Source organism: Podarcis muralis, chromosome 3 (genome assembly GCF_964188315.1).
Source record: "Podarcis muralis chromosome 3, rPodMur119.hap1.1, whole genome shotgun sequence".
Lineage (NCBI taxonomy): Eukaryota > Metazoa > Chordata > Lepidosauria > Squamata > Lacertidae > Podarcis > Podarcis muralis.
Genome location: NC_135657.1, coordinates 1238335 through 1264469, shown reverse-complemented (window position 1 = coordinate 1264469; position 26135 = coordinate 1238335). Strand labels below are relative to the sequence as shown.

Sequence of the window (26135 nt, the reverse complement as noted above, 5' to 3'; positions counted from 1 at the left end):
GGCTTTTCCATTGTCCTTTGACTTTGCAGAGGAAACATTTGGTCAGTTTGGGAGCCAAAATGGCTTCATGGCTGTTTTCCTGTGCTGCTTCAGATATGTGGTTTATATATTTATGTACGTGTTTGCTTGGTACATTTATGAACATTTATTATATATCTAAGACTTTATTTTTTTTATTTCACTGGCAAACTGGCCGCTTCTCCTTCTTCAACCCAAACAGGCAAAGGAAGGATGAGCTGGAGCAGCGAATGTCCGCCCTTCAGGAGAGCCGGCGGGAGCTGATGGTGCAACTGGAAGGGCTCATGAAGCTGCTCAAGGTAAGGCCTGTTGACATCTCCTCCTCACCACCTGCCACATTCGCAGCTACCAGGCAGGCTGGGCATCAAACCTGTGAGAAGCTGTTTCTGTCCTGCCTTAGCCTGAGTCAGACCATCCTTTTCACCTGGCAGCACTGATCAGGGTTGGACCCAGGCCTTCCAGCTCTCAAAGCGGGGGCTCTGCCTGCCCATAAGCTGCAGCCCTGGCCCTTGCCCTGGGAGAAACCACCTCCAGAGGGCTGTGTGCGAGATCCAGCCTGCTCTGGCATTCAGAAGCCCCTTCATACTTGGCCAACGGAGCCCCCAAGAGAGGCTGCCCTTGTCTCCCTCATTGTCTTTGGTCCCTTGCTGCAGAGAAGGGATCTGCTTGCAGCATCTTCCAGGTGGCGTGGGTCTTTAGAGGTCCTCTAGTCTAGGCATAGGCAAACTCGGCCCTTGAGATGTTTTGAGAATACAATTCCCATCATCCCTGACCACTGGTCCTGTTAGCTAGAGATGATGGGAGTTGTAGTCCCAAAACATCTGGAGGGCCGAGTTTGCCCATGCCTGCTCTAGTCCCACCCCCTAGGGCTCAGTGCCCCCGACTCGTTCCATTACTGCTTAGCCTTAGGAAGTCCCCCCCCCCCCGATGTTTAGCCCAGTAGGCCCAGCAGGAGGAGAAGTGAAAGAGTCTTTCCCCTCCTCCTGTGTGATGACAGCCTTTGGGGGGCTTAAAGGTGCTGTGCTGTGTTGGGGTGTGGATAGATGCCAGGAGAGGATATATTTATTAGATATTATCCTTCCTTCCTCACGCTTGTGAGTTCAGCAGAGTGCATCCCTTTGCAGCTTAACAGGGAAGCTTTGATAGACTAGTTTTAGCCTTTTCATTTAAGGATTCCAGGGTGCTTTAAGGCAGCCTGGATTTTCCTGGTATTTCCCCCTTAGAACAATAACCGCGCAGTCTTGTAGAAGGTAAAAATAACATTTACTCACTCAGAATACCTGTCAAAGAGTAACCAAATACAGCAGCTTTGTTCAGGCAGGCTCAAAATAGTAATTCATTTACAAGGACGTAAGTCTGAGCATGGAGCTCAGATGAGCAGGTGTTCTCACATTGCTGGCAGAGAGGGAAGAGGTGAGAGGCAGTGTGCCCAGGCAGGTAAGAGAAAATACATGGCTATGGCCTCTCCTTGTCAGGGCACAGGGGGCGTTCTCTCACAGACAAGCTCACAGGAATACGCGGAGCTTCAGCTCCCATCATGTGCCTATCTAACAAAGCAGGAATTGTTTGTTTGCCTATATGTTAAATATCCCACATCCTGTCCCCTGCCCAGTCCTCTGAGTGCTCCCCGATCCTTCAGCCCTTCCTCACGTGTCTTCTTTCCCACCCATGTTTCCTGCATGCAGAGCCCAGACCACACTCCCTGCCCTTCCCTCTCTCTCGCTGGGCCGTGGGCACCTAGACTCAGCCTGTCGCATCCCTGGGAGGGAAGCCAGAGGCAGCCATGATGGTCTCACACAGCGCAAGGCAGCGGCTCCTGCCCTCCTGCATCCCTTCCCTGTGTCCTCCTCCTCCTCCTCCTCCCTTGGTGTCCTTGAGTGTCAGCAGACGTGGGGGTTCCTCTTGGGGATCCCTGCCTGTGCCTGTTCCCCCCGTCCCGATAATGATTAACTGTCCTCTCTCTTTCTCTCACACCTTTGCTTACTGCCAACCTTTATAGGAAGAGGAGCAGAAGCAGGCAGTAAGTTGATACCCATGAATCTTTTCTTCCCTTTGGCTCTGCATGAAATGATTCTGTGCGGCACTTTCTCATCCTGGTGGGGTTTGGGTGCCCAGGAGAGCCACCTTTGGGTGCCCAGTGCAGGATGAGGGTGGTCCTGTATCCTGCAGAGTGTGGGCTTATTAACCCTTGGCACACCGGCTTAATTTCTCAGTGTATTTCCCAAAACGAAAGACTAACAAGCCAGTCCCAGTTTGATTTGTGTGCGCGTGGGCTTAATGAAATGTGCATGGTTGACAAGACATGGAAATGCAGAGGTCCTCCCATGTTGCTCTGGTTGCTTTTTCTGCCCTAAGGCACCTGATTGTCTCCTATCTTTGGGAAATCCTTGCATTCTCCTTCCTGGCCACGCGCACGAGTCCCCGCATGGAAACAGGCAGCCCTGTCTGGCCCGGCATCCTGCTGCTGCCTTGACAAACCTGGCTCAGCAAAGCTTTTTCTTCCGGGGTGGGGTGGGGGGCTTCTCCTCCAAGAGACCTCCTGTCCTGATTTGCTTGATGTGCAGGGTTTATGCAGAGGTCCAGAGATGATGCAATATTCCGATTGGTTTTGCGTGGAGGTTGCATGACAAGGAGTGTCTGTCCTGGTCTGCTTGTGAGGGTGGAGACTGTATGTCCTCTTGGGCTTGCTGATCATAAGGTCGGCGATTCGAATCCCTGTGATGGAGTGAGCTCCTGTTGCTCTGTCCCAGCTCCTAGCAGTTCGAAAGCACACCAGTGCAAGTAGATAAAGAGGTACCGCTGCGGCAGGAAGGTAAATGGCATTTCCATGTGCTCTGGTTTCCGTCACAGTGTCCCATTGCACCAGAAGCGGTTTAGTCCTGCTGGCTACATGACCCGGAAAGCTGTCTGTGGGCAAATGCCAGCTCCCTCTGCCTGAAAGCAAGATGAACGCCGCAACCCCACAGTCGCCTTTGACTGGACTTAACCGTCCAGGGGTCCTTTACCTTTTTTTTTACCTTCTCTGTCACTTGCTTATCTGACACTTATTGGTGCAGATGGGTGCCAACCAACCATTTGGGCATTTCCCCATCACTTTCCTAACTGCAAAAAATACTTTTTTTAAAAAAGTAGACTCGTTGCACCAGAGTGCTCTAATCCACATTAATTGCATAGACCTTAACTTCCAGTATGCAGCTGACCGTCTGCAGGAGACGGTCCCTCCCCACCTTATTCCTGCCCGGCAATTAACTCTGAATCCCCTGCAGAGGGAGCCATCCTTCTTTCCTAAGCAAGCAGCCTTTGGTGCTGCTGCAGCAGGATGGAAGCCAGCTGATGGAAGCGCCAAACCTCTGGCCTGCTGGGGCTTCCCTTGGGGATTTGCACATCTGCAGTGTTGTGCAGGTCCCCCAAAGACTGGGTTTGGAGAAGGAGAAGCAAGTTTTCCGCATCTGTTGCAAAAATCTCCATAAGTGGTGCAAAGAGGTGCCTGGAAGCCAAGAATGAACACTTTCCTGCCTTGTTGAAGCCAGGCTGACCTCCCGCCTCTGTCAGGCTTCAAATGCGCAGAGCCTCCTGACAGTTCCAATCTATCGTAGTTTCTGGTGAGCGTTCACATCTGTCGAGTGCTTCCCCTTTTCATGACACCTTAATGATGTTTTAGGGGCTACTTCTGGGTTCAGCGCTGTGCACATGTACGCAATCTCATGTCGTTCGGATGCGCCTAAATCAGCAGTTGCCTGTATTTATTGTGAAAGATGGCGCAGCTGCTTCTACAGCACCGGATCCCGACGCACATCAATGTAGCATCTAGGCCAGTGTTTCCCAACCACTGTTCCGCGGCACACTAGTGTGCCGCGAGATGTTGCCTGGTGTGCCGTGGGGAAAATTCGAAAGTGTTTTTTTTTTTTTTTTTGTAAAAGTCAAATTAGGTCCTAATCGATCCCTCGAGCGCCTCTTGTCCGTTATTGTGATGCATGAAGCGTGTTCCCGCCCACTCCCCGCCCTCCCTTGCTTCTCTCTCTCTCTCTCTCTGTGGCGTTCTCCGCCGCTTCCTGCTGGGCATGCGCAGCTCGCCTCGCCGCTACTCGCCGACTACCCCGCCGCTCCGTTCCTTTCTCTTTCTCGCGTGTCAGAGAGCGGCGGCGCGAGCGCGGCGGTTCCCTCAGGGCTGACGGAGGGCTGGAGGAGGAGGAGGCAGGACGTGGAGGCGGAGAAAGCGGCGGCGGCCACCCCCCACCTCCGGCTCGAGGCCCGCGTAGAAAGCTGAGGGGGAGAGATAGATAGAGGTGGGCGGCGGTGGCGACGACCACGACCAACCGCCACAGTAGTTGTAGCGGTGGCGACGGCGAGCAGGGACTCCCGCTCTCTCTCCGTGTCTCTCTCTCTCCCCCGGGCCCGTCCGTTGAGTCTCCCGCGCGCCTCGGCTACAAGATGAGCATCGAGATCCCGCCGGGTCTGACTGAGCTGCTGCAGGGCTACACGGTGGAGGTGCTGCGGCACCGGCCGCCGGACCTGCTGGCCTTCGCCGCCGAGTACTTCGCCAAGCCGCGCTCTCCTTCCTGCCTCGCTTTGCTGCCTCCTCCCCCCCACCCCCAAAGCTTGGAGGTTCCCCGGCGCCGACCCGCAGGTTTGACCCCCTTCTCACACCTGTTTGCGCTCCTTGCACGGAATGGGGTGGATGGGGAGGAACGGGGCTCGCCGCTGCCTCCGCTCGCCCTCCCCCCCTCCGCCGGCGGTCCCGCGATTCTTGGCTTTTTGGCGGTTGGCACAGAAGGAAGGCAAGGGGGAGGGGAAAAAATTGAATCTTACACTTTCGTGCGTCCCTCCCGGCGTGACGCTGCGCGCTGACGTCACGGGGCTGTAATGGTGGTGTGCCTCGAGATTTTTTTCATGAAACAAGTGTGCCTTTGCCCAAAAAAGGTTGGGAAACACTGATCTAGGCAGCTATGCCCAGATCCGCTCTCTGTGGAGCCGTTGCCACAACTGGGGAGCACTCTCCCCTCCACCAGTTCATGCACCTTCCCCTGATGGGCTGCGCGTATACAGCCAGAGACTGCACCTGTGCGGAATCTTCCTCTGCTCTTCCCACTGCAGTCGCCTCCTGGTTCTGGGAGACGGGATGCAGGAGAGGGTGAGGAAGACCCTGGCCCTGCACTTTCCTCTTCCTCCTCTTCTTCCAACCCCTCCTGTGCTCCACCCTCCAGCTCTGAAGCTGCCTCTTGCCTCCTGGCCGCCACAGGTCCCCACAAACCACTGCCCCCCTCTCCCAACTCCAGTCCACACTCATCAACCTCTTGCCAGCCCCTGACAACACCTTTTGAGCCAACGGGAAGTGGCCATTTTGGTGTGTCTTACTCGGCATGGAGGGGGACGTGGGTGGCGCTGTGGGTTAATCTGCAGAGCCTAGGACTTGCTGATCAGAAGGTCGGTGGTTTGAATCCCCGCGACGGGGTGAGCTCCCGTTGCTCGGTCCCTGCTCCTGCCAACCTAGCAGTTCGAAAGCACCTCAAAGTGCAAGTAGATAAATAGGTACCGCTCTGGCGGGAAGGTAAACGGCGTTTCCGTGTGCTGCTCTGGTTCGCCAGAAGCGGCTTAGTCATGCTGGCCACATGACCCGGAAGCTGTACGCTGGCTCCCTCGGCCAGTAAAGCGATATGAGCGCCACAACCCCAGAGTCGGCCATGACTGGACCTAATGGTCAGGGGTCCCTTTACCTTTACTTGGCATGGAAGGAGCACAGGGGAGAGACCTGCCCTGCCCCCTTTGGCCCAGGCCCCCCGCAAAGCCACTTCCCCAAACCACTTGCACTTCCCTGCTATTCTGGTGGGAACAACCCCCTGTCCACCTGCAAGGCAAAGCAAACTTTGCCTTTGGTCAGACTGCAAAGAGGCTCTTGCCCATGTGACTGCTGGCTACTGACCTTTGCAACCGTGGCCGGGCTGTCTGGCTGCTATCAAGCAGCCACCAACGGGAATTGTCCCTCCTGCTTATCATCACAAATAGCCCCCGGGGTGGAGAGAATAGAGCCCCCAAGGCTTGCACACCCTCGGCACCTGGGTCTCATAAAAAGCTTCGGAGTTAAATATTGACACGTTTCACTCCAGAATGTGGAAGAATGGGCTGTCCCTTTCAAGTGAGCTGCCTGCAGACTTTTGAAACTCCCATTTCTGTCTCCTGGGGAGGGCCCAGGCACCGGGCTAAGCCCCAAGGTGTTCCCATGGCAGCCTGGCTTGCGGGGGTGGGGTGTCCCCTGGTCTAGCTGTGGGAGGAGAGGCTCCCCATAGAACTTCAGGTGGGTTTATTTTGAGATCCCTGTATTTCAGAAGGGTTGGACTAGATTACTCAGGGTCCCTCCCAACCATACAAATATCTTGCTGGGAAAGGGAGTTAAATGGTGGGTTGTATGTTGTATGTGATGTAAAGGTGCTAGGCAGGTAGAAGGAGAGAGAGTGATAATGTTTCTGCAAGCACCGAGTTAACAGTTTATTTTTCCAAACTAGATTTGGGAAAGAGGATCCATTTTTCCATGACATCATTGTGTGGAAGTACTCAGTGCATCCTGAGCAGACTGCAGTTTGCCACGTCCAGAGAAACCTGGAAACGTGGTTTGGATCAGCTCTCTGTCACAGGCCTGGAGGCGGAGTGTTCACCAAACTCATTCAGGGCACCGAGTCCACGGAAAAGTTTCAGTGGCCACATAAAGAGCAATTGTCCGTTAAGAGTTTGGGTGTAATCTTCGATACCTCCCTCTCCATGGAGGCGCAGATTACAGCTATAACAAAGGCGGCATTTTTTCATCTCCGCCAAGCTAAGCAGTTAGCTCCTTACCTCTCTCGCCCTGACCTAGCCACTGTGATCCACGCAACGGTCACCTCCAGACTGGATTACTGTAACTCGCTCTACATGGGGCTGCCCTTGAGACTGACCCAGAAACTCCAGCGGGTGCAGAAGGACGTGCCCTTTCCTCCTCCCCCTCCCTGGAGGCACAGGGGGCCAGTCTTGCGACTCCCAGTTTGACCACAGTGGCATTGGGCACATCAGGTGTATTGTGATGGTCAGTCCCGCGCGCAAGGGGTGTGATGCTGCGGAGCCTGCCTTGTCCGCCATCGTTCACCCTGAGCCAGAGGGAGCCCAGGAGCCCACAGGGCTCTCACTCGGGACCAACGTTGGTCTGAAGTGCTTCTGCTGACCATGTGGCTGGTTTCTTGCTCTGATCCTCCTGTACCCAAAGATTTCTGCCTTGTCTCAGGCCCCTGCACATCGCTAGCCGTGCCAGGAAGCCGCCAGGTTGACAACTTCCTCCGTGAACCTTGGGAAGACGTTTGGCACCCCACAAGCTTCCCCACACTTCCTCAGAGACCACCAGGGCCTTTGCTTGCCCACAGACGTCGTCCTGGTGAGGCTGAAACTCCCCTTGAGAAAATGGAGCTCAGGCACTGGCTGTAGATCAGGAACTGTGTTTGTGCTTTTAACTCAGGTGAGCTTGGCTTGCCCTGCTGGTCTGGCTGGACTCCTCTGGGGCAGTTTCAAGCCTCTTTCTGTGGGTCACTCTCTCTCTCTGAACATGGTGCTCTCCAGACTGGGTCTGGCCTGTGCCTCTGCGGAGCCAGGGCTGGACGTCTTGGGCTGCCATTGGCCCCTTCGCTCTGATGGGATGGGCATTCCACACCCTGCCCAGGCAGCCCTGCCAGAGGGCAAAGGACAGTGGAGGCCCCTTCCCTCCGAGGACCCCCTCTCTGTTCCTGGAAGTTCCCGCTTCCCACAAGTTAATCATTAGGGCTGCGATGGAGTTTGCCTTCTCCCTGCCATGGAGCCCCACTCCCGCTTTGCAAGGGAGGAGCCTCTGCCTCCGTTTACTCTGGCCTGGACCCGTTGCGTGCAGCCAAGGGGAAGGGGAAGGAGCGAGGGCTGAGTAGGGGGTCTGCAGGCCCTTTTCCCAAAAAGCCAAATGAGCTGCTTCGCATTTCTGCCGGGCTCCTCTCTCGGGCGTGTGCGTGCAAGCCCTGCTGCTCTGTCCTTGACGTTCTCCGCCATCTTAGCTATTTCTGGCTCCCTCGTCCTGCCGCCACAGCAGCCCCCGCACCGCACAGACTCCCCCAGCACCACAGCTGCTGCTGCAAAGGCCCCGGACGGATGAGCGTGCGTGCCGGCGCGCTTTAATTGAATTACGCAATTCTGAGCAATTAAACGCAATCTTCTGCCTCGTAATCCCGTCGATCCTGCCTGCCTCCCCCCTCCCTCCTTCCCATGTGTTTGATTAGACAGCTGTGCTTTTTTTGGGAGCTGCCGGTGCCAGCGGAGGCCCAAAATAGAACATGCGAAATGGACGGTGCACGTCTGCCTGCCTCCTTCCCTCCCTTCCTCCGCCCCCCCCCTCTACTGTACATTGCTGTCCGGGTGCCAGGAGCACATGCTCCGACCCCCCTCTCCTGGCTGCGCACACAAGCACCCTTCCCTCTGCCGCCGCCAAGGCGTTTCTGCGCAGCCCTGGCGAAAGGCAGCAGCCGAGAGGGTGATGGCGCTTGTTTTGTTTAAGGATGCAGCGGCAGAAAGCAGGGAATTCTCCTCCCCAGCCATCTGCTCACCTGGCTGCCTTCCATTCGCTCAGGAGACAGCGGCCTACGTGGGGATGAAGAGCCTCTTTCATTCCGTTGCCATGATAACAGGGCCGGTTTCGGAGTTTTAGCAGGGAAAGGGTTATTAACGCTTTGGGGAGAAGAAAGGTGATGAGGCTGCTGGAGTAACAGGGATTGTTCCTGGAAGTTTCGCCGCAACGCAGAGAGAGGGTAGACCACAAGCACGAAGGGCCCTTTCGGAGGCAGGAGCCGCAGCTGACGGGGGCCACGAATAGGAGCCCTCCGCTGCCTGCCTTGCATGGGCTGCTCACCCTAAGCACTCCTCTAGGTGGAAGGCTGGACGTTGGGAAAGCCCTGGGGGATCAGGCCAGTGTGGCCCATCTGGTCCAGTTCTCCCAGTGGCCAACCACCTGCAAATGGGGAGCCCAGAAGCAGGATTCGAAGCTGGGAGCTCTCTGCCCTCCTCCAATGTTTCCAACATTGCTGCCCCCCACTGCGGAGGGCAGAGTAGAGCCGTCCTAGCTGGTGGAGATCAATAGCCCTTTTCCTCCATGAATTTGTTCAGTCTTGTTTCAAATAGAGCTTTTTCTCTTTCTGCCCCCCACTCCCTCCCGCGTACCCCCTAAACCTGTTCTTCGACTTCCCCTAGCTCTCCGGAGCAGATTTGGGAAGGGGGGAAAGGAGGGAGGTCCTTTTGTGCTAACAGTAATCCTTGCGCTGGCAGGATGCGGGAGCTGAATATCACCCAGGGCTGGAGCGCAAACTTTGCTTCCAGAGGACCCCCAGTATCTCCAGTTGAAAGGGGCCTCTGGCGGGTAGCAGGCCTGAGCGCAACCTCAGCTGGGAAACTGGAGAGAGAAACTGCTGTCAAGAGGAGGCAGTGCTAGGCGAGGTCAACCAAAGACGTGGCGTCATGAATCCATGTCTGGCCTCCTGGGTGGTAAAGGGGTATTGTTGTTTAGTGGTATCCACCTCTTCGTGACCCCTGGACCAGAGCACGCCAAGCACTCCTGTCTTCCACTGCCTCCCGCAGCTTGGTCAAACTCATGCTGGTAGCTTCAAGAACACTGTCCAACCATCTCGTCCTCTGTCTTCCCCTTCTCCTTGTGCCCTCCATATTTCCCAACATCAGGGTCTTTTCTTTTCCAGGGAGTCTTCTCTTCTCAGGTAAAGGGGTAAAAGGTAAAGGTACCCCTGCCCGTACGGGCCAGTCTTGACAGACTCTAGGGTTGTGCGCCCATCTCACTTAAGAGGCCGGGGGCCAGCGCTGTCCGGAGACACTTCCGGGTCACGTGGTCAGCGTGACGAAGCTGCATCTGACGAGCCAGCGCAGCACACGGAAACGCCGTTTACCTTCCCGCCAGTAAGCGGTCCCTATTTATCTACTTGCACCTGGGGGTGCTTTCGAACTGCTAGGTTGGCAGGCGCTGGGGCCGAGCAACGGGAGCGCACCCCGCCGCGGGGATTCGAACCACCGACCTTTCGATCGGCAAGCCCTAGGCGCTGAGGCTTTTACCCACAGCGCCACCCGCATCCCTTGGTAAAGGGGTAGAATCATAGAATTGTAGAGTTGGAAGAGATCCCATGGGTTCTCTAGTCCAACCCCCTGCAATGCGGGCATCTCAGCTAAAGCTATTGGTCTACACTTTCCGCTAACACCCCTCCCGCCCCCCTTTGCGTTGCCTGTTGAGAACCAGGCCTGTCTGAACCCCAAGTGCACAGCCAGGTTGGGCCAGAAGCAGCAGAAAGAAGCAGCACATTGGTGACCCTCATGAACGGGAAAGTATGTAGGGGGAACTAATCTCCAAGTCCTCTTCCAGTCGAACCCCGCCTCTTCCAGGGATGAAAGCTGGCCTCCTCCCTGGCTCAGCACCTGCAGCCGAGCCCAGCGTCCGGCTGCCTGGGTTTATCCCGGCACCTGCCTTCAAGGAGATGCTCTTGCGCAGCAATCATGGATTTCGGTGGACCTTCCTTGTAGGAAACGAGCGCTCAAGCTCTGCTCATGCCTCTTCTGCGCCCAGCAGAAGCATCTTGGCCGGCTGGCTTTATTTTTAGCTGGATTTCCAAGTGTGTTTTCTGTTCCTAAATGACTTGGAATGCGATGGGACGCAGCCAGCCCATCCACGGAGGCATTTGGCTCTCAGGGACCCGACTTCCTTGCCCTGTGCAACCGGCCTCTGCATAGCAGGACTTCCACAGATCCTGGCTCAGGAGAAGCCTGCAGGGTTGCAGTGCAGCCTGGTTTTCTTTTTGTAGCCATCCGAGCCCCGGGATTATCGGCCTGCCACTGTCCTCTTCCGCAGCCATGCCAGAATCAGGGTGGAGGACGACCCGCCTCTCTTACTTATTTAAAAGAGCCTGGCGGGTCAGACTTTGCCTCCAATCCAGATTCTGAATTGGCCCAGTTCCCGCGGACCACGTTCAGAAGCAAAACACCCTGCCTAGTCCTGATCCAGGTGAGCCAGTGTGGTGTAGTGGTTAAGAGCGGTAGTCTCGTAATCTGGGGAACCGGGTTCGCTTCTCCGCTCCTCCACATGCAGCTGCTGGGTGACCTTGGGCCAGTCACACTTCTCTGAAGTCTCTCAGCCCCACTCACCTCACAGAGTGTTTGTTGTGGGGGAGGAAGGGAAAGGAGAATGTTAGCCGCTTTGAGACTCCTTAAAGGGAGTGAAAGGCGGGATATCAAATCCAAACTCTTCTTCTTCTTCTTCTGATCCCAGCACAGGTGGCAGCGACTCCAGAGCTTCTAAGTTTTCTTATTGATTGTGTTTTGATCATCATTCTTGATTTCATGTTAAACCATCTAAGGGGTCCCCGGAGACCTAAATTGACTAAAAGAAACAAGTAAATTTGTAGTTGAGCACATAAGAAGAGCAGCTGGATCCGGCCCTGTGGCCCGTCGACTTAACTACACATCCATGAAGAAGGACTTTCATTTCCCTGCCCTGAATACTCCAGCATTCAACTCCATAACGTGCCTTATTTTATAAATGTCTATCACGTCGCCTCTTCCTCACAACCAGCAGGACCTGCTGCTGTAGTCGCTCTTCACACAACTGGACTTTGGGGTGCTGCTCATTTCCTGTGAAAACGCGATGGCCAGGGGACAGGACTGGGAGCGGCTGTGGGCTCCAAGGCCTCTCAGTATTCAGACTGACAGTATAAGGGGAGAAGAAGACGGTTTGGCGTGGAAGTGGCCCCTGTGTTCAGATACCCATTGGAAGATCTCTGCTGGATCTCCCTTGCACTTGCTTCTCTGGGGCTTGAAACGCAGCTTAGAACTCTCCCTACCCAGAGGGGGCAAACTGCAGCTGCCACCCAGGACAAGGGATTTGGAGCACCATTAAGGATAAAAAAAGATAAAGGACCCCTGACAGTTAAGTCCAGTCGTGAAGGACTCTGGGGTTGCGGCACTCATCTCACTTTACTGGCTGAGGGAGCCAACGTTTGTCTGCAGACAGTTTTTCCAGGTCATGTGGCCAGCATGACTAAGCCGCTTCTGGCAAACCAGAGCAGCGCACAGAAATGCCGTTTACCTTTCCACCAGAGCGGTACCTGTTTATCTACTTGCACTGGCGTGCTTTCCAACTGCTAGGTTGGCAGGAGCAGGGACCGAGCAACAGGAGCTCACCCTGTTGCAGGGATTTGAACCACCGACCTTCTGATCGGCAAGCCCTAGGCTCTGTGTTTAACCCACAGCGCCACCCGCGTCCAGGGTGCAAGACCCAGAAAGTAGACCAGCCTCCTCCAGCTTGGCCCCCTCCAGGTCTTTGGCACTCCAAGTCCCTGTTTGGGGCTGACGGCGATTGTGGTCCAGACACCTGGGGGGCAACAGCTTGGCCAAGGCTAGGGGAGGCCCATCTTGGGGCGCAAACTGCAGGGAAGCTGCGTCACACACAAATCCCGATGAAACGAAAGAGGGAATACAGCAGTGCAACTCCCATCCGCCTCAGAGAAATTCCCCATGGATCGTGCCCCATGTTGGTAAACTTCAGGTCTCTGAAATTGGAATCCGCAGGGCCAGCCCTATCCCCTCCCCCCCCCAAAAGGCCAGCTGATTAGAAATGTATGTGCAGACGCACTCTGCCCCCCACAAGGAATTCTCCAGCTGGACCAGCTTTTCCTCTGGCGTTGGGGGAAGTACGATTCAGTAATGGAATTTTTTTTCCAGCTCCCATCTGATGGCAAAGGAGTCGAGTTTATTTGGCCCACTGTCAGGAGCTGAGGTCACCCGCTGGCACTGACTCTGCAGGACCTTTTTTTGCAGGCAGAGTCGTCTCTCCAAAACGGAGCCCCCCATTCTGAAATGAGAGAGGCCCCTCTGGACCTCTCCCTGCTACCTTGGGCCACTCATGCAGTGATGGTGATCTCCTGCTGGCGGCAGCAGCCTCCAGGTGCCCAATTGGCCACCTCTTTGCCCGGCTTCTGCTGCCCGCTGGGAATCCCTGCTGACATGAAGCTTCTCTCTGCGCTAGGAGTCTGTGGAGCTCCATCCCAGCTGCTGTTCTTCGTGGGCAGACACATGGCACCCCTGCCCTTCCATTTCAGAGATGCCTCTCTTGGTTTGCAGAAGGTTTCCATTGCCTCCTTCACCAGGCAGAATTTCTAAATGTCTGCAGGGCTCCGCACGGTGGCCAGGTAGATATCCCAATCCCTAAACTGGGCAGGACAGGGGGGCCGTGTCCCTCATCCCCTGCTTGCCCACAAACCCCTTTGGAGACTTTAAAAACGGTGGCTGGTAGATTTTGACAGGTTTCTCTTCTGCATGGTCACCTAAGCCTTCTTTTCTAAAAAATAAAAATACAATACAATCACATCTTATGCGTACCTAGTATGCATGATTTCAATCATACGCAGATGAAGGCAGGCCGGTTGAAACTGTTCAAGTTAAATCTTGAACAAATTGGAGAGCTTAAAATCTCTTTTTGCACCAGGTCTGCTTGGGGTTGTTGTTGTTGTCTAGTCATTTAGTCGTGTCCGCCTCTTCGTGACCCCCTGGACCAGAGCACGCCAGGCACTCCTGCCTTCCACTGCCTCCCGCAGTTTGGTCAGACTCATGTTGGTAGCTTCGAGAACACTGTCCCACCACCTCGTCCTCTGTCGTCCCCTTCTCCTTGTGCTCTCCATCTTTCCCAACATCAGGGTCTTTTCCAGGGAGTCTTCTCTTCTCATGAGGTGGCCAAAGTCTTGGAGCCTCAGCTTCACGATCTGTCCTTCCAGTGAGCACTCAGGGCTGATTTCCTTCAGAATGGAGAGGTTGGATCTTCTTGCAGTCCATGGGACTCTCAAGAGTCTCCTCCAGCACCTGAATTCAAAAGCATCCATTCTTCGGCGATCAGCCTTCTTTATGGCCCAGCTCTCACTTCCATACATCACTACTGGGAGAACCATGGCTTTAACTATACGGACCTTTGTTGGCAAGGTGACGTCTCTACTTCTCAAGATGCTGTCTAGGCCTGTCATTGCCCTTCTCCCAAGAAGCAGGCGTCTTTTAATTTCGTGGCTGCTGTCACCAGCACCTAAAGTTCTTTCCAGCTCTCTGCCTTCCTTGCTGGGCAAGGCCTGCTTAGCCCACAGCCTCTGGGAGTACAGGGGATTCTCCCTGTCTCCCTCTCACCCAGCAATCTGCGATTTCCCTGTATTTGCAGAACCCTTAGCAGTGAACCTCTGCATAGCATGCAATTGTGCTGCACAGATTTCTGTAAGCTTGCCTGGGAGCCTTTTGGGCTAAGTGGCAGAGCAGCAGTGCCGCAAAGCAGATCCTGCCAGCTTCCCCTGGGCAGTGGCAGCCACCTCAGGGTGTCGGGATGGAGCTTTGCAGGGGCTGCGCTATGCTGTTGTGTGTCCCACTATTTTGCTGCGCGTGACACGACTCCTCGGAAGGAAGTTTAATTTAGCCCCACTCTGCATGCGCTGTTCCTCTCCTGCCACCGGCAGCCCAGGGATTCCCCACATGGGGGGCCACAGCGTGGCTCCTGAGACCACACCTGTGACTGCAGGGCCAGCGTGGGTCTGGGGGCACAGCAGGAGTGGAGCAGGAGCAGGGGACGTGCCCGTGTGCCAATGTGTGGAGACGCTCCTCGGCTCGGCCCCCTTCCATGCAGCTTCCATGTAAAATGCAGTTTCACTCCGAACGCCTCCGTGTCTCGCCTGCGGGTCCCAACTGGCTGCAGGGAGTCCATGTGGAGTTTTGCAAACGGGTTTGTGTCCCAGGTCTCTGCCTCTCAGGTGTGGGGGCTGTTGATTTGGCTGGGATTCCAGGCTCCATCCTGCCCTCATTCCCAGAGTTCCCTCTGAGCGGCTGCATCCTTCTGGTCAGTTTCCTCGCCTGCTTGCCTGGAGAGCTGGAAGGGGGTTCATCTGGCTGTGGCTTGCCTGCCTCATCCTGCACTAGCCTTTTGGCTGCGCCTTGGGCCTTTTGCTGGGTCTGTGCTCTGGTGCTGAGTCCCACCCTTCCCTTCCTGACTCTCCAGGGAGCCTCTGCTGCTACTTTGCTGTTGAAAATCCCCCCTGGGGATGTGAGTGGTATTTAAATCTGTCTAAGCCAAACACAGACCCTCTTCCTTGTGAACCTTGAATCTCAGGAGGCGTGTGGGTGAAAAACCACCAGCAGACCTTTGTTGGCAGAAAAGGAAAATGAGGTTTTTCTGCCTTGTGTTTCTGCCTCTTGCAAGAGAAACCCCACGAGGCGGTTTTCCGTTGTTTTCCTTCCTCCCTTCCCCATCTGGGGCTGGAACCTTCGGGGAGTGCTTTGCCGTAACAACCGCAGGCTGCGTTTCGTTTCAGGATCTGCAGGGCTGCTGCCCACACCTTTCCCTGGAGGAGATTAAGTCCCTGCTGTTCTTGGTGGCAAAGAGGAAGGTCTCTGCCATCAAGGAATGTTGTCCTCTAGTCCCTCAGCATCTTTTCCCCAATATCTTCATCAGGGTGTATGTTGGGAAAGGGGTGCCAAAACAGGAGGTGGGAACTCCCTGCTGCGGCCACTTTCGTGCTGGGATCCATATTTGCGGTGGTCTTTCTCAGTGAAATCTTGAATGCGTTTCTGTGTATTTACAGACATGCTTGTAGGACGTGGTGATGAGGGAAGCAAAGCAGTCGGGCTTGGAGTTTCGTCCTGCAGTCAAAATCTTGCTGCTGCTGCAACAACCTCCCCCCCCCCCCACCCTTTTGTTTTTCCTCCTTGGGGCACAAGACAGCAGTCGTCAGGATTCTGCCCCAGCATCCCAGTACTGGGAAAGCCCAGTGTCCCAGGGGCCCCGGAGCAGAATATCTGCCAAAGAGGGCAAGGCTAAGAGCTTTGGCCCATTCCTTCCTTGGTCGCCCAGACCCATGTGGGGCAGCGTGCCAGGGGATTTGACCCTTGCAGCTGGCACCTCTGCCCCTCTGGGCAGGAAGGCTGTGCAACCCAAGAGGAATCCCAAGCTGAGGGTACAGTGGTACCTCAGGATCCGTTCCGGAGCCCCGTTTGCATCCTGAATGGAACGTAAGATGCGACGGCTCATCTCCACGTGTGCTGGTCGTGTTTTGCTGCTTCTGCGCATGCTCGTGACGTCATTTTGAGCGTCTGTGCATGCGCGAGTGGCAAAACCCGGAAGTAAGGCGCTTCGTTACTTCCGGGTTGCCGCAGAGCTCAACCTGAAGCACATTCAACTCAAGGTATGACTGCATACTAAATAGGGAACACAAAGACACAAAGCTGATGGCTGGAACGAGCGAGGGCCCCTGCAGTGTAGGCCAGAGAGCCATGTCTCTGGCGTGCGCCTGACGTGCCCAGGTGGGCAGAGGCAGCCTTCCCCAATGACTCCCGCCAGCCCCAGCCAAGAAACTCCGTTGCTCCTCTGAACTGCCAGATAATGCAGGGGCAGAAGGGAGTCCAGGGCTCTCTTTGGGATAAGCAGCCCTTCATCCGTCTGTCGCTGGGAGACCCTCATCAGTGCAGGCTGGCAAGCTGCAAACAAGCTGCAAACAAGAAAACTCCATCAACTTCTGGTTTGACCTTGAGGCTCCTCTAGATACCAGAGTCCCTGCTGTGGATTCCCTGCCTGTGCTGGCATGTGGCTTGTGATGGAGCAGGATCTGGTTGATCACTAAATCCTGAGCAAACTCCTCTCAGAGGCCAGTTGAGGCTGGCTGAAAGCAGACCCAAAGGTCTCCGTTTGGGTCTTAGGAGAGGCAGTGCCGTGGGGGGGGGGCTGCTGCAAACCCCCCCCCCCCCGGCCCAGAGAGACCCCCTGCCATCCCTCGAGCGAAGTTCTGTCGAAACCCGCTTCCCCCGACTTACTTTTGTGGGCATTGCCAGGCACCATCCGCTCCGGTGACGACACAGTTTCCATAGTAGCAAATGTGGTTCAAAGGGAGGGGGCTGTTTCTTTAAGAAAAGAATGTAAAAGAGGATAAAGACCAGATGAAACAACAGCCCAAGCTGAAGGAGAGAGGATGTGTTGGGCCTGTAAAATGTTAATGGGGTAATTATGGCATTAGTCACAAGCATTGAGGCCTCGCAGCCATGAGCCCCTTCCGGCTGGCTGTGTGACACGGTGTGCAGCTCAGCGCATAGAGAGGGGGACGCAGTCAAAGTGCTACCGTCACATGTCAAATTAGGCACGGCACTGAGATGGAAAGGGAGCGCTCCCCTCTGGCTCCTGGGGCCGAGGCCAGCGTGGGGCAGTGGATCGAGTTTGAGACCAGGACCTGGGAGACTGGGGTTCGAATCCCCTCCCTCCCACTTGGTCGTGGCCCCTCTGGGCGAACCTCAAAGGGTTGTGGGGGGGTGGAATGGGGGGGGAGAGCACAAACTGGAGCTCTTTGGAGGGGAAACGGGGTGTAAATGTAGAGGAGGCGGCACTGGGGGTTCTGGGAGACACGGGTCAGGGTCCGAAGGGTGGCAGGAGCAGAGGAAAGCCCCACAACTTTATAGAATCCTAGAATCCTAGCCTTGGAAGGGACCCTAAGAGGGCTGGGCTGCATGAGGCCCTTCAGTCTCTAGGGCTTCTCCTAGGAGGAATAAGGCAGTCAGGCTGCTGTGCCGCCTTTTGGATTATTAAGCCTCCACCGTCTGGTTCCATTGCTGCTGCACCTTCATGGCAATGGTGCCACCCTGCCCAGATCGTTCCTCTTTTGTGTCCCTTACTGGACCAGCGTGGAAACAACAGTGCCAGCCAGTTTATTGAAGTATCTGGGCCCAAACACCCCCCTGGACCTCATGCCTTCCCCAGCCTTGTGCCTTCTGGATGTTGTAGACAAGCCTTGGCCGGGGCTGATTGGGGTTGCAGTCCTTCAGAACATAAGAAGAGCTTTCTGGATCCGGCCAGCATCCTGTTCTCTGGGAAACCTGCAAGCCAGAACCGGAGCACCGGAGCAGCCTTTTCCCCTCATGTGGGTTCCATCCTGGCTCTTGTAGCCTTTGAGAGCCCTCTCCTTCTCCATGAATTTGTCTCTTCCTCTTTCAGAGCCATCCAAATTGGGGGCCATCCCTTCCTCCTGTGGGAGAGAGTTCCATAGATTAACGCTGTGCTGCAGGAAGGGCTGTATTCCTCCTGCCCTCAGTCTCCCAACATCCACCTTCCTTGGGTGTCCATGAGTTCCAGCGTTATATGAGAGAGAGCGCACTTTCCTCTGTCGCTTCCTTCTTGCCAGGCATAATTTCCTGAGCTGTCCTTTTCTGCAGATCATCTGAAGAGCACAAGGCCTGTGACTTTTCCAGAGCCTTCCACCCTGTCCTTTTTCACTCCAGCCCAAGATTTCCTCCTCTGACATCTGTTCCATGTGGGCCACCAGCTCCGCACCCACATCTCCCCAGAGATGCCCTGTGGGCTCTTGTCTTCGCATCACTGAACGCCCGCTGCAAATGCGCTGAATTTCAGGCTGGGCTTTGGGGACCAAGAGAGCCGTCTCCTGCAGGGAGACCCATCACGTCATTCCCTAAAATACTCATCTTGGTATTTTGTTGTCCAAGAACTCAGCTTACACTATTTTTGCTACTTGCTTTCATTTATTATTTGGGCTGCCCCATAACTAAAGGTTACCTGGTGGCCTTAGAGTGGGAATAAAAAGGTTTACAACAGGAGCCCCAACCATAAAACGCTTAAAAATCATGATCCAGCATAAAACTTGAGGAACAGGAAATACTACAAGCTTTAAACTAGGAACGTGTTTTGCAGGCAAGTTGGTTTGATGCCACCAGGGAACGTGGCTTTTGGGGGCGATTTGATTTAGAATCATAGAATTGTAGAGCTGGAAGGGAACTCCAAGGGTCCTCTAGTCCCTGCAATGCAGGAATCTCAGCTAAAGCACCCCTTGCATGTCCTTTTGCCTGAGCTAAGAGTTTGACGTTCCTGAGGTTGGCGCCCGCCTTCTGCTTTTGGAAGAGCTGTTCAGAAGGAGATAACTGACTCAACGGGTCTCCATCTCTTGTTTCAGGCTCAGGCCGCAGGGTCTCCTCCGACCTCCCCCGGCCACGGGACGGGGCGCTCCATGCCCATGCCAGTCCGCTCCACCTCCGCCGGCTCCACCCCAACTCACGTGCCCCAAGATTCCCTGGCGGGAGTCGGAGGAGACGTCCAGGAAGCATTTGCACAAGGTGAGCGTTTTGAGAACCCCGCGGCACTTGATAGCTGTGTGGGTGCAATTTTGCACCTTTGTATATAGACAAATTCGTTTCATGAGTTTGGGCCCAGTTCGCCCATCAGTTAAGGTCATCTTGAATCCCGATTCTGCAGCGATAGCTACCCCTCCCATTTTGTCCTCTGCAAATTTGGGTGTTGGGTTCTCGCCTGCCAAATGCACAGGCAGAAAAATAGGACCTAAACAGTCCCACTCGGGAAGCCCCCTCAGTGCTAAGAGGAATTTTGGGTGAGTTGTCAATTAACCTTACATATATGCCTACCTACGCATAAAGAGGGGAATGTGTTAAACACGTTACCTTCTGTTAGTAATTGCATGATGCAACTCCTTTCAATTTTTCCCATTTGTATTTTGGAAATCAAATGTTTTAAAGTAACAACAACTTCCCATGCCTTTCCTTCCTGGGAACCTAATGTATTTTTCAAAATAAATTTGTAAGATCTTGAGTCTGAGAAGCACTGCTGGTCCTTGCATCCTAAAGGGGCTTCTCCGGTGCCTCCCCCTCAAGCCAGCCCACCCCCTCATTGAGCATCACAAAGACAGCCAGTGTGGTGTCTGGTTAGAGTTCCAGGACTCCAGAACTGAGAGAGACCAGGGTTCGAATCCCCACTTGGCCACAAAGCTCACTGATGTGGCCTTTGGCTGGTCACTGCCTCTCAGCTGTTTTGTGGGGATTCTATGAGGAAGAAGAAAACCATAGCAGTCTTCAAACAAAAACATCTTGGAGGTCCCGGGCCACAGGGAGGTTAGGCTGGCCTCAACCAGAGGCAGGGCCTTTTCAGTACTGGCCCCGACGTGGTAGAACGCTCCGTCACAAAAGACTAGGGCCCTGCGGGACTTGACATCTTTCCGCAGGGCCTGCAAGACAGAGCTGTTTGGCCAGGCCTTTGGCCAAGGCACAGCCTGACCCCCTCCTTTGGTAATCCTCACAAAACTCTAGCCCAATGGTTGCCATTAATTTGATTTGAATTGATTTTAAAATGAAATGGTTTTAGAATGCTGTGTTACTTTTATTGTTGTTAGCCACTCTGAGCCCAGCTTCGGCTGGGGAGAGCGGGATATAAATTAAAAATTATTATTATTATTATTATTATTATTATTATTATTATTATTATTATTATTATTATATCTGCCACCTTGAGCTTCATGGAGGAAAAGATGGGATAGAAATAAATCAGGAGCCTGAATAGCAGCGGCTAGAGATAGGATCCCCCTGGCACTGTGGGTGGATGCTTCCAGGGGAGCCTCACTTTGTGGGTGCAGACTGTTCCCCTCAAGGATTTATTGGGAAGCTGGCCGTCGCATCAAAGGGCCAACCGTCTCTCAGGGCAGGGGGCATTTCCGGTCCAGACTCTCAGACTCCACATCACGGGCAAGGCAGAGGGGCATCGGGGCCCCTGTGTGGCTCCTCACATTCCTTACCGCCTCCATTTCTTCCCCAGGGACCCGGAGAAACCTCCGTAACGATTTGCTGGTAGCAGCCGATTCAATCACGAACACAATGTCATCATTGGTGAAGGAGCTTCATTCGGGTAAGTGGGAGAGTGGAGGGCAGGGGACAGGGGAAAGGGGCCAAGCCAGCGGGTTTGGCCAGCATCCTCTGGCCGAGGTGCCTGAGGCGAGGGTGTCATCAGAGCAATCTGCCCCAAGGCTTTGTTGACAAGGACCACCTGGCTCAAGAAGCCCACCTTCCTCTATTCCTTCCATAGTCCTTCCATATTCCTCTACGCCACAGGAGCGGCAAGGATCCTAATTGCTAAAAACTGGGGGGGAAGAAATTGTGCCAACGAAAAAGGAATGGCAAGACAAACTGTTAGAGTACATTGAACTGGCTAGATTAACAGAGGCAATTAGAGATCACACTAGACTAGAGTTTCAAAAAGCAGGGGGGAAATGCAGAGAATACTTCACAAAACAGGGCCCTAAAATACATACCGGGACTTGTTTCGATTAATGTCTGCAGGGGACTTTGTGGATATTTACGTTATAGTTAGAAAAATCTTAATAATCTTAATAATTATTCATAAAGGAAACAGCTTATAAGAAGTAAATAAGGAGGCCAGATACAGGATAAAGGAAGTCTTTTATTTGGTTGTTTGTATTGTTGCATGTTATGTTCACGTTTAATGAGGGTGGATTTCTGTATTGGGGGGATGGGGGGTTTATGTTATGTTGTAAATAAAATTTCCAATAAAAATATAAAAAATAAAGAAGGCCACCTGCGGTGTGTGGGGCCAGCACACAGGAAGAGCGAGGTTGCACAGGGACTGCAAGCAGATGCTTCCAATTTGGAATGCCCTGTTGGGGAACTGGGGGTGGACTGCATGACCCCCTGGGGTCCCTCTTCAGTTCTCTAGTTTTGAGTTCCACTGGAAGGAGCCCCGTATTCTCCAGCTGCCAAACAGCTAATAGCCAAGAAACACCTTTGACCCTCAGGCAGCCACTTTCCGCATTGCAGCAGGTATATGAGAAGGGAGGCCTCTAGTCCACCTGCCTCCATCCAGCTTTCCCTGCAGACTGACCGGCTGGTGGGTTTGGGACCTGGGGGGGGCGGTGAACGTGATGCCTCTGCGCTGCTTGTGGGGAACAAAACTGGAGAGAAATGACTTACTTGCAATGGAGGCAGTCAACTAGCGCTACACTACATTTTTGCAGGGTTCATGTTTTGCAGGGGAAATTGCTGTTAAGTGGGGGGCAAAGATAGTTATGGAAAAGCCACTACTTTTTGCTCAATTTTCCATGCCTGTTCACAGCCCTGCTCCTCCCCAGCCAGCCGCTTCTTTGACCTTCCTTCCTTCCTTCCTTCCTTCCTTCCTTCCTTCCTTCCTTCCTTCCTTCCTTCCTTCCTTCCCCTCCACTGAGCAATGCCATCCAGCTGAGGATTGTGGAGCTAAACTAATTAAACCACAGAATTGCATGGCCAGCTGGGTGGCTCTGACTACCTGACAGTGTCCCTAAGTAAGGGCAGATGAAGCCTTTCCGCGGCCCTCACTAAAAATGGGGGAGGCGAGGGAAGAGGGAGCCCAAGTCAGGCTGAGCTGGAAGTTTCATTTGCCCACAAGGACTGGCAAGAAAAGGTCCATCCCAAACCAGCTCTTGGTTGCGTGTGATTGTGCAGGCCTCGTTGTGTGTGGCTGCCAAGACTTTGCTGGACTTAGGAGAAGTCTGCCGTCAGAATGGAGAAGCAAGTTGCCTGGATGTGCTGGGGGAACTCTTCTGAGCAGGTTGGAAGGGCCTTGGGCTAGATAAGTTCAGGTGGATGAAATCTCTTCTGGTCATACATCCGGGAGTATCTTATCTACTTTAGGAGGGAGGTTGGATGTCTCCCAGTTCTGATTCATGGAAGCACAGAGCTGTAGAGTTGGAAGGGACCCTGAGGGTCATCCAGTCCAACCCCCCTACAGTGCTAGAATCTCAGCAAAAGAATCGCCCAACCTCTGCCTAGAAACCTCCAAGGTCCACCACCTTCCAAAGTTCTCTTCCATTCCTTGCATTCCCAGAGAGCAGCTTGAGCCCTCCTGGTCCTTCTGGAGCACAGCTTAACAGGGGGAAGGGCTGCAAGCCCACCCCCCACCCCTGCCTTCCCTGTGGCCTCTCTGGGCCTGGAAGGAGGCCTTCCTATGTGTGGGAAATGCCCAGGCCTGTGGCAAAGATGACCTCTGGGCCAGTGATGAGTCCTCTGCTCCCCAGTCCTTTGCTGGAGCAGTCTCCTCTGGGGCGCTTGGTGCCAGAGGCTGCCGGTGTCGGCTCTGGCAAGATGGAGCCCTGTGTCTTCCCGTCAGGGTGGGGGCTTAGCAAGGCTGCCTCCTTCCCTCCCCTCCTCGCTCTGGGAAAAGGCAGCCTCTTGGGCAATAACATTCGGCAACAAAGCAGGGCTTGTTCTGCCGGCGGCTGCTGCGCTGAGCTCTTGGGCTGTGCGGGGAGATGACAGATGAAACAGACTGCAGGCTCCCACTTTGATAAGATGCAGGCCAGGGGACCCTGGAAAGTGTCTGGAAGGATCTCATTTGCGTAAATCCATGGAAACAGCTGGAGTCGGGAGCCCGGCCGCAGCAACCTCTGCCAGAAGGAGTCTGGTTGGAGCCGGGTGTCCGTGCCCAGGCAGGCAGGGCCTTGGGCTGCAGCTTCCCGCCCCCTGGGAAGAGGCGTTGTGCCCTGGTGGGAATCAGTGCGGGGTGCGCCAGGGCACATTGATTCCAGCAAGGAAGCAGGTGGGGGCCCCGGCTGCGTCCTCTGCGCCCCCCCCTCCAGGAGCGAGGCTGCCTGCCCTCTTGTCTCTGGGGTGCTGGATGCAGATCCCCAATGGAAGGCCTGTCGGTGGGGCAGCTTCGGGGCTGCCAAGCACAGCTGGGGGGTTCAGGGGGAAGTAGATCTTCCCCAGCACTCCCCCCCCCAGCCCCGTCCTCCTTGGGGGTCCAGGCATGCAGATTCCACTCCCCCCACCTTAGCCCCAGAGTTGTTGCTCCTTTTCACCTACTGGGACAGTTTCCTCTTCCTTTTGCCTTCCTGTTCTTTTCTGCTCACGCCCCTCACCCCCCTACCCCCCACCCCCCAGTCTGCTTCCTGGGTGTCTGAGGGAACACACACAACAACACACTCCCTCACTGGCCCTTTAAGAAACGGACTGAGACACTGCATGTCTTTTATAGGGGGACCTGGCCTATTTAATGTGGACATTTCCTCTTTTGCAATCGTGCTTCTTTGATGCTGACCACCCTGAACAGCCCTGGGGAGGGCTGTGGATGCTTGGATCTCCTGCCAGAGTTGCCCCCCCCCCCCCGTCCTCTCTCACCTTTCCTCCTGGGAGAATGTTTTGATGTCCTTGCTTTGTGTCTGAGCTCCAGTTCTTATCATCTTGGGCCCCACACCTGTGACCCAACGACTTGGGAGCAAGGAGTCTGCCCCATAAGAAGGACTCCCCCCCCCATCCCCTGGAAGGGGCAGCAGAGTCACTCTTGCCCACGGCCCTGGCAGCCTGACCTGCGGACCCCTCCCCGGAGACTCTCCCTTTGGCCCAAACCCTCACTGCTGGTTCTTTGTTTTGTTTCAAAAGGCGAGGAAGGAGGCGAGGAGGAGGAGGAAGACAAGATCCAGAACGGGAAGGACCTAGGTAAGATCAGGAGGGGAGGGAAATCCCCTGGCCTGTTGGTGGGGCAGGTCAAGGCGGTTGGGTAACGCCACCTTTGCACGACGGGTGCTTCCCTCCGTGTGGAGCAGGAAAAAGTCTCCGTTGGTGCAGAACTCCCAGGCGCAGCTCTTCACAAGCCACGGGGATGGAGGGCCGAATAATAATAATAATAATAATAATAATAATAATAATAATAATAATAATTTATTATTTGTACCCCGCCCATCTGGCTGGGGTTCCCCAGCCACTCTGGGCAGCTTCCAACAAAGACCAAAAATACACTAAGATGTCACACATTAAAAACTTCCCTGAACAGGGCTACCTTCAGATGTCTTCTGAATGTCAGGTCTTTGACATCTGATGGGAGGGCGTTCCACAGGGCGGGCGCCACTACCGAGAAGGCCCTCTGTCTGGTTCCCTGTAGCTTTGCTTCTCACAATGAGGGAACCACCAGAAGGCCCTCGGTGCTGGACCGAGGCCATTTAGGGCTTTAAAGGTCAGCACCAACACTTTGAATTGTGCTCGGAAACGTACTGGGAGCCAATGTAGGTCTTTCAGGAACAGTGTTATATGGTCTCGGCGGCCGCACCCAGTCACCAGTCTAGCTGCCGCATTCTGGATTAATTGCAGTTTCCGGGTCACCTTCAAAGGTAGCCCCACGTAGAGCGCATGGCAGTAGTCCAAGCGGGAGATAGTTAGAGCATGCACCAGTCTGGCGAGACAGACTGCGGGCAGGTAGGGTCTCATCCTGCGCACCAGGTGGAGCTGGTAGGCAGCCGCCCTGGATACAGAATTAACCTGCACCTCCATGGACAGCCGTGAGTCCAAAATGACTCCCAGGCTGCGCACCTGGTCCTTCAGGGGCACAGTTACCCCATTCGGGACCAGGGAGTCCCCCACACCAGCCCGCCTCCTGTCCCCCCAAAACAGTACTTCTGTCTTGTCAGGATTCAGCTTCAATCCATTAGCCGCCATCCATCCTCCAACCGCCTCCAGGCACACACCTTCTTAAGTTTCCAATGGGTGGCAGCTGCAACAAGCCCACTGTGCCCTCTGAGCGCCCACCCCACCTCACCCCATTAGATGGTGGTGCAGAGCAAGGTTTGTGTTAGCGCCCCCCCCCCCAGGGGTGGGATGCAGAAGCAGAAGTTTCACAGCACCATCTCCTGCCCCCTGGTGCTCTTTCTTCCACCAGGTCTTTGCGGAGGTCCCTGATGGAGGGAGGGGGCTGCCCAGTTCCTCCCAGCTGCAGTACAGTCGCATCCGACAGCAGGGAGGGGTTGATTCCAAGGGTTCCCCCTGTACACAAAAGCATGTGCCCTCTGCTCCCAGTTGTCTTTGGAGGTCCACGTTGTCTTCCCATCAGATGTCAAGGAGATAAATTAACTAGACAACTTTTAGAAGACACCTGAAGACAGCCCCGTACCGGGGAGCTTTTAACGTGTGATGTTTTATTATGTTTTCATAAGTGTTGGAAGCCTCCCAGAGTGGCTGGGGCAACCCAGCCAGATGGCCGGGGTATAAATAATAAAATGACTTTTGTTGTTATTATTATTCATAATTCTTTAAAAATGCTTTTGGACATAAACCACTGCAGGTGCTTTCTTCAAAGGCATGGTATAGAACTTTCAAGATAAATACATAAAACCTTGCCTGGGTGGGGTTTTGCGGCTGCTGCCACCATTGCAGTTTGTTCCTGGCTTTCTCAGCCGGCCCTTTGTCTTGTCCCGCAGGTTAAGCGGAAGACTCCGCCCTGGCCAGCCATTCAGGTGAGCAGACACTCTTTTCTT

General features: G+C 54.5%; 1 protein-coding gene across 7 annotated transcripts in view; it reads left to right on the top strand.

Annotated features, from left to right (window-relative positions):
• DTNB (dystrobrevin beta) overlaps positions 1-26135 on the top strand; it is a 100585-nt gene that overhangs the window by 68355 nt on the left and 6095 nt on the right. For 5 of the 7 annotated variants that reach the window (XM_028725310.2, XM_028725315.2, XM_028725312.2 and 2 more), the window contains 6 exons: positions 221-317; positions 2018-2038; positions 19014-19173; positions 20660-20749; positions 24271-24327; positions 26079-26114. In XM_028725310.2, coding sequence (XP_028581143.2) covers positions 221-317; positions 2018-2038; positions 19014-19173; positions 20660-20749; positions 24271-24327; positions 26079-26083 — 430 coding nt within the window. In that variant the 3' untranslated portion in view covers positions 26084-26114. The remainder of the gene's footprint in view (positions 1-220; positions 318-2017; positions 2039-19013; positions 19174-20659; positions 20750-24270; positions 24328-26078; positions 26115-26135) is intronic. The other 2 variants (XM_028725314.2, XM_028725313.2) reach the window with 1 other exon arrangement.